This window comes from Tupaia chinensis, unplaced genomic scaffold (genome assembly GCF_000334495.1).
Source record: "Tupaia chinensis unplaced genomic scaffold, TupChi_1.0 Scaffold000043_1, whole genome shotgun sequence".
Classification (NCBI taxonomy): domain Eukaryota; kingdom Metazoa; phylum Chordata; class Mammalia; order Scandentia; family Tupaiidae; genus Tupaia; species Tupaia belangeri.
In genome coordinates this window covers 352,825-371,174 of record NW_006159499.1, presented here as the reverse complement: position 1 = coordinate 371,174, position 18,350 = coordinate 352,825, and the positions used below count along the sequence as shown (strand labels likewise).

General features: G+C 35.0%; 1 protein-coding gene across 1 annotated transcript in view; it reads right to left on the bottom strand.

Moving 5' to 3' along the window:
• STXBP4 (syntaxin binding protein 4) overlaps positions 1-18,350 on the bottom strand; it is a 175,966-nt gene that overhangs the window by 74,930 nt on the left and 82,686 nt on the right. The window contains exon 14 of the mRNA XM_014589289.1: positions 16,534-16,599. Coding sequence (XP_014444775.1) covers positions 16,534-16,599 — 66 coding nt within the window. The remainder of the gene's footprint in view (positions 1-16,533; positions 16,600-18,350) is intronic.

Genomic DNA, 18,350 nt, shown 5'->3' with positions numbered 1-18,350 from the left:
TTGAAATACATGGTCATAAACAACCTTTGGTAACTAACATGAATGACAATGTATCAGAGTATTATATTTTCAAATAGAACGATTTATTTATTAGGCGTAGGCATGACTAGAGAAGACTTGTTTTGAACTCTAAAATAGTCTGTGAGTAAATCATTTAATACCATGTCATGGCCCCACGGTGAAGTAAGAGTACTAAAAGTGTTTCTCACCTAGTAAACTGCCAAGATAAGAGTTTTATAGTATCAACTGCCTTATCACTACTTCCTCCTTGGGTAAAATTTACTAGTTTGTCAGCCAGGTTAATATATATTGCTCTAGCATGGAAAAACATAAAATGTTTGGCATCTATATAGATGTTTAAAATATACTCCGAAAGGTGCTTTCTTAGCAATTACCTATGGAATTTTAGAGACATGTACTTGTTTATTTTTAGTTAAAGAAAGAAAATTATAGGGAGCAATACCTACTTTGTATACAGATATGCCTCTAGCAATTTACCAGCCACAGGGTACCTATTATGAAATACTTTTTAGAAAATGACACTTTTGCCCTGTTTCCTTTTTCTTACTACATTAAGAGCTCCTTGTAGATTGCACGTCTAGCTTTCACAGTGTCTCTGAACAAAATAAGCATTAAATACATGTTTTTAAAATTCTCTTGCCAGGCCCCACAGGTGGCATAGAGGTTAAGGCTGCTGGATCGCACATGGTCCACAGCACGGTTCAAGTCCCGGTTGGCAGCTTTGGGACACTTTTTTTTTGGGGATGGTCACGCCGCAATCCCTTCTCCTCCATTCTCCTCTCGGGATCTTGGGCACGCATGCACACGCGCCCGGCGTGAGTTTTAAGCCACAGGGTCCGGGACGCGAACCGCGGTCAACTACGTGGGAGTCCAGCGACATAGCCATTACGCTAACTGCTGGTTCCCCCGGTTGGCAGCTTTGAAAACATACTGTGTGTGTGTGTGTGTGTGTGCCCCAAATCCCAAGACTGAAGAGGGGATTGCCAACCCCCCGGGGGATGATTTCTCACTTTCTCTCTATCTTCCTCCAGTGAGCACATGCCCTATAGCAAACTAAAACAAAAACAAAAGACATATATATGTGTGTGTGTATACATGCATATATAAATATATAAAATCTTGCTGGGTCTCTATTATAGGCATATGCGAAACAATTTTTTAAAAATGGGGTATCAAGAATGACCAATATGTTGGGAACCAGCAGTTAGCGTAATGGCTATGTGGCTGGACTCCCACGTAGTCGACAGCAGTTCGCATCCCGGACCCGGTGGCTTAAAACTCACGCCAGGTGTGTGTGCGTGCGTGCCCAAGATCCCGAGAGGAGAATGGAGAAGAAGGGATTGCAGTGTGACCATCCCCTCTGGGGGGGGTGATTTCTCGCTTTCTGTCTCTACGTCTCTGTCTGTCTGGCGAGCGCACGCGCCCTATAGCGAAAACCCCCCCCCCCCCAAAAAAAGAATGACCAATATGTAAAAAAAAAAAAAAAAAGAAAGAAGTGGGGTATGTACATGTGGTTAGTACTACAACAGCCAGAAAATAAGTTGCTCACGGTATGGAAACTAGAACCCTAATAACATCAGTTCTAACCAGGCCAATGTACCATAGGCAATTAGTATATTCTGGGTGGTGGAAAAAGTCATGTGGTATCTTTCTATGTTTTTCTATGCAAAAATGTGTCATGATTTTTCCAACAACCCAATACAATTAAAGAAACAAAACAAAACCCAAGAAAAAAACAAAACCCAAACTGGAAGGTATCTATGAAGAATAGATGATTACCCTTCCAAATTGTTCCAACACTGAACATTCTGTGATTCTAATTAATTTAACACAATTAAAATGAATTCTTTACTATAAATAGGATAGTAAAATTTATCTCATAATCATTACAACAGTAAGATCTTTTCCACATTCAAAAGACAGACAACTATTTGGAAATAGGGACTCTAGACATCTTTGTTGTTTGCCAGTGTTTGCTTAGAAAGCTACATTCACCTGCAATGAATCACTAGGTATGGCTGGTGTCTGTGCAGACAGGAAAGCTAACTTGGCCGTCCAAATGCTATGTCCTTGTGCTTCTTTTCCAAACAGTCTTTACCTTAGGCAGTCTCTTGGGCAAAGTCTAGTGGTGGAGGACAGAGAAGTCATTTTCTGAATCACAAAAAGGGAATTAATCTGGAAGAATAAATCCATCTAAGTTTATCTTCTACGTTTCTTTAGTCAGATTGCTGTTTATCATTATAAGAGCTTTATAATTTCTTTCTTCATAGAGGTTTTAGATTTCTTTTTAAAAAACTTTTAAAGATATTTGTAAGACTCATATATATTAATAGTTGTAAGAAATAATACAGAGAAGTCCCATTACTCTTCATCCAGTATCCTCCAATGGGAGATTATCATAACTAGGAAACCGAAATTGATACAGCCCACCAACCTTATTCAGATTTGACTAGCTTTTATAAACATCGATACTAAGAAAAAAAATACACGGATTTATACAACGATCTGCATGATCCCCAAGGGAATTATGGTGAGTGAAAAGAGCCAATCCTCAAAATTGATACACTATGTAATTTCAATGATATAATAGTCAATGACAAAATTATACAGATAAGAATAAATTAGTGGTTACCAGGCATTAGGGGAGCATGTGGAAGACAGCAGCTATGGCTATTAGCATGAATGGTAGAGAATTTTTAAAAAAAGATTTATTTTATTTAACTTTATTTATTTATTTGTTTGTTTGTTTTAATTTGATGGGGTGGGGGTGGTTGGAGAGAGAGAGAAAGCAAGAAAGCAAGCCACCAGGTCTGGGACTCAAACCACAGTCGACCATGTGTGAGTCCAGTGCTCTTAACCACCCATTCCACCAGTCGACCCCACTTTGTAGAGAGTTTCTAATAGAAAAATAAAAGTTGACATTCTGAGGTCACAAGTGACCATCTGAAATGGAAACAATGACATTTTTACCACAGTATCCTTCAGGACAGAAAAGACCAACAAATCAAATACATATATTTTTCATCTTTTTCCCTCTACAGTTGAGATGGCATCTCACAGCACCTACTAGTACTATACCGAAAAACTAGTAAAAGTTCAAATCACTAAAGAAGGGTAAAAAAGAAATGGGAAGTCACTTGTAAATAGCAATTGTAAAACTTAGAGGCTTTACTGTTTCTTTAATAAATACACTAAGGATCACAATCTCTGAAAGTGGAGAATACATTTTTAATGATCAATTATTATCGATGTTCCTCTTGAAGATACATTCACTTTGCTCTTAAAGTTCCCTTTTTGGCCTTATCCATAAATTAAGACAGCTCACGTGTCAGCTGCACTGGTCATTACTGCGCTCATGTTCAACTGTGATTGCCCACAGAGAATCCTGTACTAATCTGACTTTCTATTTCTGTCTCAGGATTTGATGCCTTTCTCAAGCATTCAACCCCACCTTTGCACAGGTGAGGCTAACTACAACTTGGCTTATCTGAACCTAGCAAAGTTGCCAAGTGAACAATTTCTCATGTGTCTTCAGGGCAAGGACTGGTTCAGACAAGCTAAATATTTTGGCATTGGACTTTTCTCCAATTCACTGCTGCCTTAGGTCATAAGACTACGCTGAAAGAAATGAAAAACAACTTAAGTGTGAGAGTAGGTTTTAGAAAGCTGTTGATCAAAGGAAGTTGCTAGAACAGCCCATGCCTGTAAAAAGTTGTTAGAACTTGAAGAAAAATAATGAGTATAATTTCATGGGAAATTGTACTCATGATTTATAAAGTAAGGCTGGGTGATTCTGTAAGGCATAAAACCTCAACAAAAAATACTTAGGTTTTAGAGAACAGTACAGTCACTTCTTACAAAACAGTGAGTAAGTATTCTTGTAACTTTCCCTGGTTTAGGGGAAAAAAAAGAACCTCATTTTTCCAGTGAAAGAGGATCCCTTCATAGTTTGTTCTTTTCTTTCTTCCTGTTCCCTTTTTTCCCATTCCCCCTTTTTCTCTTTTCTTTAGTTCTTCATTGCTTCCTTTTCAGATCACTACATGAAATAAAAGTAAATATATTTCCATAATTTCAAATAACTAATGAAAAGGGGAAACTACGTTGTTTTTAAAATAGGCTACTCTTTGACAATAAGTTGATTGAATTTTTATAAGTAAATAAAAAAATATCAAATTGTGTTTCCTATTTCCTTTGGAAGCAACTGGTAAACATTATAGAAAAACAAATTGAAAATAAGTCTAGTGCTGTTTTAATAATGAGGTTGCCTATGTGTTTAAATGATTTATATAGTGTAATCATCAGTACTACACTGACTTGATGTCAAGATCTTCAAAAGGATACAAAATCAAAGGGAAGAAACTCTGCCAAATTTCGTACAATTCGATTTTCTGGTTTTTAAAGGTTTTTTTAAAAGAAGAGCTATACACTCTCTAGCTATAATTTAAAGATTCCCTTATTAATTATGAAAAACTGATCTTTGGAAAAATGGATAGTATTTTCACTAAAGCAAAGATACACTACTTTCATTAATAGAAAGTCTGTATCACCAAAATTATATATATAGTGTATACATATATATATATATGTATATATGAAGGGGAATGGTATTCATGGTCAATATATCTTTAAAATGGACAGTTCTAGGTTGATTTTAGATAGTCTTTTTATTGTGAATGTGTTTCTGAAATGAATACTATATCAGTATATATGCATATGTACACATATATTTTTATTTTGCTGAAACTGGAAACAAGAGCCAGCTCTTGGTCTGGTGGTAAAGGCGGCTGAATCCCACATGGGTGACACCATGGATTGAGCCTCAGACCCAGTGACTTGTAAACACACTGAGTGTAAGTGTATGTGTGCTCAAAAATCTTGAAAGGGGGGAGAAATGGAGAATGGTTTGCGGTGTGATTATGCCCTGTGGGAGATGCTTTATTTCTCTGTGTCTCTCTGTGAGTGCATGTAGCCTTTAGCAAATTAAAAATGAAAGAAAGAAAGGAAGGAAGGAAGAAAGAAAGGGAGGGAGGAAGAAAGCAAGAAAGCAAGGAATGAAGGAAGGAAGGAAGGAAGGAAAGAAGGAAGGAAGGAAAGAAAAAGAAAGAAAGAGAAAGAAGGAAAGAAAAAGAAAGAAGGGAAAAAAGAAGGAAGGAGGGAAAGAAGGTAGGAAGGAAATCAAGCTGGAAATGCTACATTAAAGACTATCAAGAATTAGCATACCTTTACCATAAATTTCATTTATCTCATTTTATTAATTGGATCATTATAGACCTTTGGACACTAAATGGCAAAGTCCTGAGTGCACTCTCTGCTTATTACTGCACATTCTCTCATGGTTTAATCTGGTTGACATTATACTTACGGTATCTTTCACATAATTCCCTTTGGTGTATTCCCATTAACACTACTCAGTTCAATCCTCCATGTTCTGTTATCTAGACAAGCGCTTCTCAAATTTTAGGGTTCATATAAACCACCTGATAACTTTTATTAATTTATTTATTTTTTCAAAGTTCATCCATTTACCTTTCCTATGAGAGAGACAGGGAGAGAAAGACCCCTGGCCGTTCACCAACTCTGGATCAAGGCAACAATATACCTGGCGTGCTCAGGAAGTCTTTGTGTTTGAACTGGGAACCTTCCCATGTGAGACAGCTCTGCAGAGCACTGTGTCTTACTGGTGTGCCACTGTCAGAACCCTGCCTGAGGACTGTGAAATGCAGATTCTGAGATTCTGCATCTCTAACTAACTTCCAGGAGTTCTGATAGTGCTGCTGCTGTTGCTGACTTATCCTGCAGTAGCCAGGCTGTAGAGTTCTAAAATGGCACGGTCCAACTGTTCAATCATGGTAGCCACTAGCTGCACGTAGCTACTGAGATCCTGAAATAAAGCTATTAATAATTAATTGAAGAACTGAATGTTTAACTTAATTTTAACTAGTTTGCATTTGAATCTAAAAACTGAAAAAATATAAAATATTTTTCCATGAACTAAAACTATTGTTTTGGTACAACTATATTTCATTTTAATTATTGTATCATTTAAGATACTATTTTTGAAGTGTAGTGTCTGTGACAGGTATGTGAGTCATTTGAGTAGTATACATAAACACATATTTCTCAGGTCAATGTCAGTGAATTAATTCATTTCAGTTATTTTAAACACATCAATATGTACACGTAGTATATTTATCTAAATATTTTATGTACCCAGCATGAGTTACAATGAAATCTATGTAAATAAAAATTAGTAATTAAATTGAGATATTTATTTTTATTGGACTATAAATTATTTTCTCTATTTGGTTCAAAATTTGTTCATAAAGTAAGTATGAACAAGATTTTTCATTAAAAATGAAAATGTACTACTCATGCAGAGTACAGATGAGTTAGCTAGCAATATGACCAGAATAATAAAAAGAAACTTGAAGGGGACCAACAGATGGAGTAATAATGGCTATTTCGCTGGACTCTCATGTAGTTGACTGCAGTTCAAGTCCTGGACCTGGTGGCTTAATCTCATGCCGGGCACCTGTGTATGCGTGCCCAAGATTCTGAGAGGAGAATGGATGAAAAGGTATTAGAGCATGGCCATTCCCCCATTGGGGGGTGATTTCTTGCTTTCTGTCTCTCTGTCTCTGTCTTTCTGGTGAGTGCATGTTTCCTATAGCAAAATCCTCTCAAAAAAAAAAGAAAGAAACTTGAATATACATTGCAAATTTCATAACGAATGTAATCGTAACTTGCAAAATTGTTGTGTACATTTAATACGTAAAAAGTGATAAATTTTTAAGAGACAATTTTAAAAATGCATGGTAAATTGATGTTTCTTTCAACAGTCAAAAGAAACAATAACTCAGTTAACTAAAATCAAAAGTAAATGTCCAATATTAACAACTTTGGTCAGCTATAAAATGGCTTGAATTTTTGCACAAAAGAATAAATTATTCTTAGATTGAGATGGTGATTTCAGTTATGATAAAAAGACTAGGAAAGATATTTTGTAAAAGGTGAAACATCTTAATTAAGAAAAAAAACAAATACCCATCGACTACAAGAACTTTCTAACAATATCAATGATTAATTGATTCAAAATTTGAAAAATAGTAAGTACTTTAGTATAGATTTAGATTAAGATTAATCTTGTAATATAAGAGACACTACCTAATTCTTATTTTGAGCATGTATTGATTTTATCAAAGGACTTTGATAAATTTGTAGCCTAAAAAATTCAAACTTACAATATAGACATTTTTAATCCTTTTACATTAAAGAAGAGTTTCACCTAGATAACAAAAAGCACATTTTATGATAGATGGTGTTCCACCTATGTTGGGTCAAACATCTGAATTTCTTGATGTTTTCAATCAAGACTTTCTAAAAATTATTTTATTCTATTTTATGGCGTATTAAAAGTATTTGTGCTCAGTTTTCAAAAGCTGATTGTATGAAAAGGATCACAGATATGGTTGTTAACACTGTTTAGTATATATGTGTAAATTCTATAAGTCATTGCTAGAGTTTTGGAACTGCTAAGAAAAAATGGAACTCAATAAATTTAATGATCATGTGCTCTTTGCCAATATTCCTCGGCTGAGTTGTGAAAGAATTCAACAAGGACTTACTGTACTTTAAACTCTAATTCAGTATGTTCTTTTTTTTTTGGAGAGATTTTCACTGTAGGGCGCGTGCGCTCGCCAGACAGACAGAGAGAGACATAGAGACAGAAAGCGAGAAATCACCCCCCAGGGGGGACGGTCACGCCGCAGTCCCTTCTCCTCCATTCTCCTCTCGGGATCTTGGGCACGCACGCACACGCACCCGGCATGAGTTTGAAGCCACCGGGTCCGGGACACGAACCGCGGTCGACTACGTGGGAGTCCAGTGCCATAGCCATTACGCTAACTGCTGGTTCCCTAATTCAGTATGTTCTTAAAATAAGTATGTGGGAGCTGGCAGGTGGCGTGGTGGTTAAGGGAGCTGGACTCTCACACGGCTGACTGCGGTTCTAGTCCTGGAGCTGGTGGCTTGCTTTCTCACTTTCCCCCTATCTCTTGCTCTGTGCCTCTCTAATCTAAATTAAAATAAATAAATAAATAAGTAAAGTTAAATCAATGAAATCAAAGACAAAAAAAAAGGCAGTGTGATTTATATCATCTCATCAACATCACACTGCATGTGAATGAGTTAAATTTGAAATCCATGGAATAGTAACACTTATTTGTGAAGAATTTACCCAGACATTAAATCTTATATAATGTAAATTAAAAAGAAAAGATTTTACATGTTCTTCTCAAAATAAATTAATATGTAGATTCTAATTATAGATAGTGTTACATAATTGTAACACTAATTGCCCTTAAATTTGAGGTTAATAATACTGAGTTGACAAGAATTAGTGACATACTTAACTGTTCAATGAACAGATTTTTTTTTTTAAATTTTAATTAATTTATTTATTTTTATTTATTTATTTTTTGCACAGGACCCATGCACTCACTAGAGAGAGACACAGAAGAGACAGAGAAATGAAAAGTAATAAAGCACCCTCTGCAGGGATGGCCATGCAGCAATCTCTTCTCCTTCATTCTCCTTTTGAGATTTTGGGTACATGTATACACACACCGAGCATGATTTTTAAGCCACCAGGTCTGGGACTTGAACTATGGCCAGCCTTTTGGGAGTCCAGTGCCTTAACCACCACACCACCTGCTGGCTCTGAATAGGTGATTGTGCTTAAAGACAAATACTTTAAAAAATATATTCTGTTATGTGGATATAAATATTAAAGAAAAAAATTTTTTAAGCAAGTTTTTTTTTTTTTTTTTTCTATAGGACACATGTGCTGGCTGGAGAGAGATAAACAGAGAGACAGAAAGTGAAAAATCAGCCCCCAGGGAGGATGGTCATGTTGCAATCCCTTCTCCTGCATTCTCCTCTTGGGATCTTGGGCACCATGCACATTTGCCTGGCATGAGTTACAAGCCACCAACTCCAGGACTCCAACCATGGTGGACTACGTGGGAATCCAGTGATGTAACCATTACGCCATCTGCTGGTCCCAAAGGAAAACGTTTTGATATTCAATTTCAGATTGCTGGAAAAGTCATGACACATTTTTGTATAGAAAAACATAGAAAAAACACATCATGACTTTTCTGATGACACAATATTAGAAACTTTTAAAGTAAGTTGGAATAATTTGGGTATGAGAATCTACAATTTCAATTGTAATTTTATTAAATCTAAATATAGATCCAATATTTCCAATAAAACTTTAGTATATAAATTGAGATGTATCCTAAGTGCAAAATAGCGCTGGATTCAAAGACACAATATGAATAAAGAATACAAAGAGTTTATTAATAAAATGTTTAATACTGCAAGCTAAAACAACGATACTTTAGGTATATTATGCTAAATAAGATATACTTAAATTTTCTAGTATCTACACTTTTAAAAAGGCAAAAAGAAAAGGTAAAATTAATTTATCAAAATAAAAGTGGCTCTCATATTTCTATGGATGCCTACTTTGTAGACTATTAGAAAAGCCTCTTATATAGTCTTCATTCAACCCTTTATACATTCACTAAATATTTGAATATCACTGTGTCAACTGCTGTAAGACAAATCAGAGAATGAATCAAAGATAATTGACCCCATACCGTCACTATCACATTGTATGCCAATGACTAATGTGAAGCTCCAAGACATAGGACTGCTTATTTGTGAAGTGTTGGGATATAGATAAAGGGGCAAAACAAAACAAAATATGAGATGTGAGAAAGCAATTAGTAATATAGAGACATATACACAGTGTGTGTGGGTGAGAGAGTGCTAGTAGGATGATGGTACAGGGAGGTCAGAGGGGCTAGAGAATGAGTTCAGGTGCTGAGGGGAGAAGAGTGGTAAGAGATGAGGTCCCTGGAGTAAGAAGAGTGTGAAACAGAGGTACGAAGGCAGATCGTGTAGGCTTTCATGGGCTGTGGCACTTACTGGTAGGTTTCTACTCGCAGCATTTTTGGCTTTTACTCTCAGTGAGATGGAACGTTCTTGAAGTTCTAACTTTTGAAAGGATATTTTGGACTGCTATGTTTAGATTAGACTACATGAGACAGGACAAGGTTAAAAGGAGGGTGATCTGGCAGGAAGCTATAATAGCAACACAGGTAGTGTCGACATAGGCCAGTGTTGGAAGTGGTAAAAAGTGGCAAAATTCTGTAATTTTAAAAAAGTAGAGCCAACAAGGTAGACATGGAACATCAAAAAGTGGGGTCAGATTACAGGTGGAGTGAGTTGTTCATTTTTTTCTCCCTTGTCAATTATCTTCAATGGCAGTGCACCATCTAACATTGGAGATTAGAATGCAAGTGCCTGCATGCCTCAGCTCCAACATACAACCCAAATGCCTTTCCAACTCCTTCAGCTCTCTCTGTTTCCCTTACGTTCCTGCTCTTTCATGATGATGAGGAGGAGGAGGACAGAATTACATGTTAAAACTATTATTTTTTGTGTATCTACTATATTTGAGACCATATCAGGCTCTTAAATTCTCAAGGCCTCTGAGCTAATTGTAAGGCAGATATTATTATCACCATTTTTAGATATGAAGACACAAATGTATTAACAAATAATATAAAATATAAAGATAGCATATAAAATAAGGCTAACTTTGACTCTGCAGATAAGGTATCTCTTTTCTACTTCAGTCTTTATGTAGTCTCCTCTGCCTGGAATGTTCTTCCCTTTTTGTCTGGGCCAGTTCATATGCCACTTTATCCATGAGAAGTCCCCTTAGCTCCTCAGCCAAAATGACATTTCATTTTCTAAATTAAATCAGTTAAAACAAATCATTTCCACCTCTTAATATTTCTTCAACTACTTATGGTAACTATAATGTGGGCTGAATACCCTGATCTGAAAATCTAAAATGTTCCAGAATCTAAAACTTTTTGAATGCTGATATGATGAATGCCACAAATGGAAAATTCCATACCTGACCCATGTGACAGGTTGTAGTCAAAATGCCACGCTTAGAAAAAAAAATACTGTATAAAATTACCTTCAGGCCATGTGTATTAGGTTTTGTTGAAACATAAATGAATTTTGTGTTTAGAACTGGGTCCTACCCCCAAGGTATCTTATTATTATAAATATTCCAAAGTCCAAAAAAAATCTGAAACACTTCAGTTTCCAAGCATTTTGGAAAACTAATACTCAAGTTGTTAACACTGTTGAGTACTTACTATGTGATTTATACATAATAAATTATATGTATAAACTACATCTACACAAAGTTTATTATCTGACTTAATATTTCTAATTTTCTTGTGATGGATCTTATTATAAAATTTACATGTGAGGAAACAGGATTCTTCGAAGGGTGAAGTCGTTCGTCAAAAGCCAAAAGCTAACAAGAAGCTGGGCGAGGGTGTAAACCTAAATGGTCTAATTATCTACTCACTTAGTCTTATGCAAATTCATCATTCATCATATAAGAGTCTCACTCCCATTTATATATTTTATATATTTTTTATCTATATCCCATCTTTACTTACTGAATCCTATTAAATTCTGATACAGATTAGTTTTAGATTATTTATTCATGCAGACCTGACCTGACCTTTCTTAAAAAGAGACTAATCCTTTCAGAGAAATAAACACAGGAGGGCCTCATGTGGGAAAACTAGGTATTGCTAGAAAAAACCAAAACTGTCCCTTTTCTTTAGAATCATGTTTTACAACAGCCCTTAATGTAATTATTATTTTGATAAGTATAATTGATATTGTAAAGCTTATATATTGCAAACATTAAGGAGAAAAGAAATTTTCAATTAAATGTAAAAAAAAGCTCATACTCTAATTTTCTCTATATAAAAAAGTTAAACAAGGAAAATTTATAAACCTTAGTATAACTTTCAGACACTAAGAAACTCTAAATGTAAAAAGGCCTAGCTGGAAAAACTGATGCAAGTACAGAAGACAACAAAATGAAAAGAACTAAAAAAGTTTACCAGCAAAAATATTCAATAAAATGAGGATCTGAAAATTGGTAAAAAAGTAGAAGACTTGAAAAAATTCACCAGATTCATCCTGTTAATATGTTCATGAGTGAGAAATAGGATATTTTTGTATGCCAATGATATTTAGATGTTGTTGTGGCTGTGGTTCTGCATGTTTTCAATCTGTCTCGTATATATTTATATATACATACATATACACATATGCACACACATAATATAAAACACACACAAATAAATACACATGAACATAATTTTTTCTTAACTTTTTGGGGCTATGTTACATATACACTGTCCCTTTATCCTTAAAAACTTTAATATTTCCTAAGAATATGGATATTCTCTTACATAACCATAATAAACAAGTCTAGAAAGTGTACCATTGATTCAATACTTTTATCAAATCTACCATCTCTATTCTAATATGGTCAATTGATCAAAAAAATGTCCTTTGTAGCATTTATCCCATTCCAATACAGGATCCAGTGTAGGGTCAGGTATTGTATTTGGTTTTCATGTTTCTTTCATCTCTTTAACTTAGAAACTTTTATCACTTCTCTTTTTTGTAAAAAGGTTGACCTTTCTGAAGAATACATTCCTTTCTCTTATACATACACACACACACCCTTCCCCCACCACAACCCTATCCATTTTTTAAAATATAAAACTTTCCCTCATTTTGAATTTGTCTGATGATTTCTCATAGATTCAAGTTACCCATTCTTGAACAGAACACTACATAGGTGATGATGTATCCTTTTTAAGGTATCACATTTGGAGTTGTAAAATACGCATCAGTTATTCATTGGTGAGATCAATTTTAAAACTAGTCAAGGCATTTTCTGATTTCTGCATAATTACTATCTTTCCTCTTGCAATTAATATGCAGTTTGTAGAGATAAACTTTAAGACCATGAAAATATTAGGTTGACAGGAAGGTCATGATGCATTTCTCTGTTTTTCCATACAAAAATACATCATGACTTTCTTGACCCAATATATAAATATTCTGCTTTTTATCAAAGTTTTCCCCTAAATTTAGCATCTGATGACTTGTGCCTGATCTGGTATCTACTGGAGTGGATGCAAAATGCTGATCTACAAATCTAGCAGCCTCTTCATAGTTACCAGTCAGCAGTCAACATCCCAATAGAGTTGGAGCAAGAGTGCTCTTTTCTCCCCTTTATTAATGGACTATTTACTAATGGAATGTACTCATGTATTACTCTTTTTCTCAATAGATTGCAATTTATCACTGTACTTAATTATTGGGTCTTTGGAAAAGTCATGATGCATTTTTGTGTAGAAAAACATAGGAAAATACGTCATGACTTTTCCAGTGACCCAATATTTTGGTGCCCAAATTCTCCCAGATTTGGTCACTGGGAGCCCTTTAAACTACTGGGTCAATAAAAAGTCATGATGCATTTTTGCACATCATGACTTTTCCGATAATCCAGTAGCTCCTTGTGACATGTTCATTTTGAGCACTTTCTTATTTTCTGGCATAGAAAGGTACAGCTTCATCTTGTAAATACCCTCCCATAACCCTAAAATCAATGATTTATTCAAGGAGTCTGGACTCCTGTTAGTGAGGAATGGCACCTGGATACTTAGAAATGGTATATGCTATTTATTATCTGTGTGTCTGCTTCCTTACCTTTTTCAGTTGACAGACCTAAAGAATATATAGTCATGAGCCACGAAACAATGTTTCAGTCAACCATGGACTGCATACACAGCAGTGTTCCCATAAGATTGTACTGTAATAGGTCATGCTACATAGCCTAAGTGTGGAGGAAGCAATGCTATCTAGGTTTGTTAAATACACTCTTATGATGTTCACACAATGACAAAATTGTTATTCTAAGAAATTAGCAATTAATTTCATGGAATATATCACCATCATTAAATGCACATACATACATACATGAATATAGTAGTCCCCCTATTATCAGCAGAGGACATGTTCCAAAACCCCAGTGGATGCCTGAAAATGCAGATGATAATGAATTATATATATATATATATACACACACACACACACACACACACATATGTATGTGTATGTATATATATGTATATGTGTACATATATATATATATATATATATATGTAGTGTTTTTTCTTATACATTATACTTAGGATAAAATTTAATTTATATACTAGGCACAGTAAGAGGCTAACAACAATAAACTAAAGATGAAATAGAACAAGTAGAACAATATACTGTAATATAAGTTATGTGAATGTGGTCCTCTCTTTTAAAATATCTTCCTGTCCTGTACTCACCTACTTTTGGACTGCTGCTGACCACAGGTAACTGAAACCACATAAAGTGAAGCTGCATATAAGAAGGGGACTACCGTACACACACGCTTGTATATACATGTGCAGATATATACATATACACACACATACATACATGTACATATACATGTTAAATCTTGCCAGTAAATCTTATTAATTTACTGAGTGAGTTTTATTGTAGTTAAATAAAATTCTAGGATTCTTTAGTTACTGTTACATCACATGCAAATAGAAATAGTTTTATTATTTTCTTTTCCAATTCATATGCCTGTAATTGTTTTTCTGGTTCAATTGCATTTTCTTTTCTTTTTTTTTTTTCTTTTGGTTCTACTTTCATCAGGTTTACATATCATTGTTTGTTTTACTTCCTTTATGAAGAGCTTGGAAATTTTCTTTCATTTTTGATATCCTAAAGAAATTTATGTAGTTGTAAGGCTTACAAAGGTTTGGTTAAATTCCCGTATGAAACTATCTGGGTTGGTCCTTTTGAGGTATAGTTTGTTGATAATTTACATGATTTTTCCTATGGAAATTGGTCTGTTAAGTTATTGGGTTGTTGAAAAAGTCATGATATATTTTTATGTAGAAGAACAAAGGAAAAAAAATATGTCATGACTTTTCCAACAACCCAATATCTCCATCAAGGTCAATTTGGTAAACTATATTTTCCTAAGAAAACTTTTTCTTCTAGTAGGTGAGTTGATGCTATATTCATGCTAATTAAGATGACTGTCACATTTTGTCTCATTTTTTATCATTTTGTTTTACATTAAAATTATTATATATGTTATATTTACTACATTTCTCTATCTGGCATGTCTCTTTTCCTTTTTTATTTTAAATTTTTTTCTATTTAGGAGGTTTGCATTTTTGTACTATAGGTTGTCTTTGTATTACTACTTTTTACAATGCCTGCATTATCTAATCTTTCTCAAACTGATACCAGTTTTTAAAAGAGAATTTATCTGTATATATATATATATTTTTTTTTTTCAATGTGAAAGAGAGAGACAGAGACAGAGACTCAGGAACCTCTAACAGGGTCTTCAGATACAGCCTCAGCCAGCCAGTATCATGGGCACACATGTACACGCAGATGCACAGGGAGATGCTGGCATGCAAACCTGGGACCTTCCTGGGTGCCTCAACAGCCCAGGGCATTGTGTTACTGCTGAGCCACTGTGTCTGTCCCAATGTCAGTTTTAAAGGATATTTACTATTAACCTTTACTTACACAACAGAATTATAATACTCTGATTCCCCTCTTTTTTCTCTTATGTTCCTATTTTTAAAAAAACAGCATATTTCGGTTTTGATTCAGACATGAAATGTTTACATACTTCTTTTATCCATGAACTCATTCCTATTGTAGTGTTAGCTGTGCAATGATACAGATGAAGTGTTCCCTATTTGGAAACTTTTGCCAAAGTTATGTCAGTCATTCTTTAGTTGAATAAAACTCATCCTATCCTAACTTCCTCAGGAATATCATCTAAGTACAGTATTTCCTTAGCACTGCATCTTCCAAACTGTTTGCTATGCCCTAGATATCTGAAGGTCAGCTTGGCTGTTTACATTCATGGTTAACACTTTTAGTTTCTTGAAAATGTTTCTCCATTATTAGTGCCTTACTGTGTGCATGTTGCTTTGAGGCAAATGCTGATGTATTCTACTGCCTTTGTACATTATTTGATTTTGTTTTGTTCTTAATTTTTTGCTATTAGGGTGAGTGTGCTTGCCAAAGACTGAAAAAGAGAAGGAAAGTGAGAAATTGTTTCCCCCTCCAGGGGTGGGGGGAGGCAAGTGATGGCCACATGGCCATCTCTTCTTCATTCTCCTCTAGAGACTTTGAGCACACATACACATGTGTCCAGTGTGTTTTTTCAGGGTGACAAGGCCAAAACTCAAACCACTGTCTCTGTGGGATCCAGCCACCTTAACTTCCAACACCATCTGCTGGCCCATGTTTTGATCTTTATACTTGGAGACAGTGCTCATTTTTTTCTCTCTTTAAAGTCTGCTCATTTTCAAGTCAACTTTCCTTTAGTACTTGATATTAGATTCAGGTCTTTCATCAATTTTGCTAAGTTTTCTTGGATTATAGTTGCATGTATTAGTGCTGTTCTCATAAGTTTACACAGACACAGGAGCAAACATGTATATACACAGGAGATATACTTACTTGTTTCACATTTTGGAGCTCTTCTGTCAATTGTTTCTTTTGTTTCTCTGATTCAAATAATTTTTCCTAAATTTAAAAACCACTGAATTAATAACTTATTATAAAAGTTGTCAACAAATATGAATGCTAGTTCTTTGTTTCAAAGATTGTATCTTCTCCAAACATCAAACTGCTATAATCTGAAAACCAGAGGCGGCAGTCACTTTTCTGACACATACCATTTAAAAGTACTTAGTTATCATAGTATAATTGTGATGTAAATGTATTTTCTGTTACCTTAATTTGGTAAAAATCTAAAAAAATTTGAGGTCCAAAAAAGTCAGAATAAAAACATGTAAATATTAAGTAAATTTTGGGCAAAATGTAGTTATGATTATCACAGAGCTTCCAAATTGAAGAGCATTATTACCACAAATTAGAAGTAAATGTCTATAAACATACTAAAGAAGGCATATAAAACTGGGTTTACTCTTAGTTTTCTTATTTAATTTTAGCTTATTTTAAAATTTTTATTATTTTTATTTTTTTGTGATGTTTAAGGTTTTTGGCATAGGGTTCATGCTCTTGCCAGAGAAAGACAGAGAGAGACAGTGAGAAGGAATGTGAGAAAACACATCCCTCCAACCCCCCCCAGGCAGGACGTCCATGCCATAATCCCTTCTTCTTCACTTTCCTCCTGGGATTTTAGGCATGTGTGCACATGTGCCCAGCTTGATTTTCAAGGGACCAGGTCTAGGACTTGAACTGTGGTTTGCCATGTGGGAGTCCAGCACATTAATCTCTATGCCCCCTATTGGCCCCTTAGCTCATTTTTGAATGAGTATCTGTAAAAAAGAAGATACGACTAGTGTAACCAAAATATAAAATAATAGGTATTGAGGCAGATGAAGATTATGTGTGCAAATGAAATATTATCATCTTTTACCTAAAAATTAAGACAAGCATATAGCCTAAAATGTCCAATTTTGTTAAGTAAATCTTAAATCCACATTTTATTGATCCAATCAGAAATACTAGGTATAATTTTTTTTTCTTAGAATTTTGCTATAGGGGTGCATGCACTTGCTAGAAAAGACAAAGAGACAGAAAGAAAGAAATTATCCCCCCGAGGGGGGATGGCCATGCTGTAATCCCTTCTCTTCCATTCTCTTGGGATTTTGGGAAACACATGCTCATGCGCCCAGTGTGAGTTTTAAGCGCCAGTTCCAGACTTGAACCCCGGTCGACACTGTGGGAGTCCAGCATGTAACCATTACACCATCTGGACCCATGTGTAATTTTTAAAATATATTTAATGTTTTTTTTTAATTTTGGAGAGGTTTTTTTTTTTTTTTTTTTTTTTTTTTTTTTCTTTTGGGCACATGGGTTGAGGCTTTATTTGCCATAGGGTGCATGCGCTTGCTAGAAAGACAGAGACAGAGAGATAGAAAGCGAGAAATCAACCCCCAGGGGGGATGGCCACACCGCAATCCCTTCTCCTCCATTATCCTCTCAGGATCTTGCTCCCGGCGTGAGTTTAAGCCACCAGATTTGAGACTTGAACTATTTAATGTTTTTAAATACATCATTTCATTGTATATCAGTATAGCATGCAAAGTACATTTTCCCAGCATGAATATACTGCATCTTAATCTGGTTAAAGATATTATCATACATGCTGTTGTCAACAGATAATTTCCATTTTTGGTAATATAAGAGGTATTTTACTATAAACTTGAGAAGGGGAATAGCTTGAACATTAAATTGAATGGTAGAAGATTCGTGGCAACATTGCAAAGTTTTTAAGATGCAATCTGCATTCTGGTATATTTCAGCTC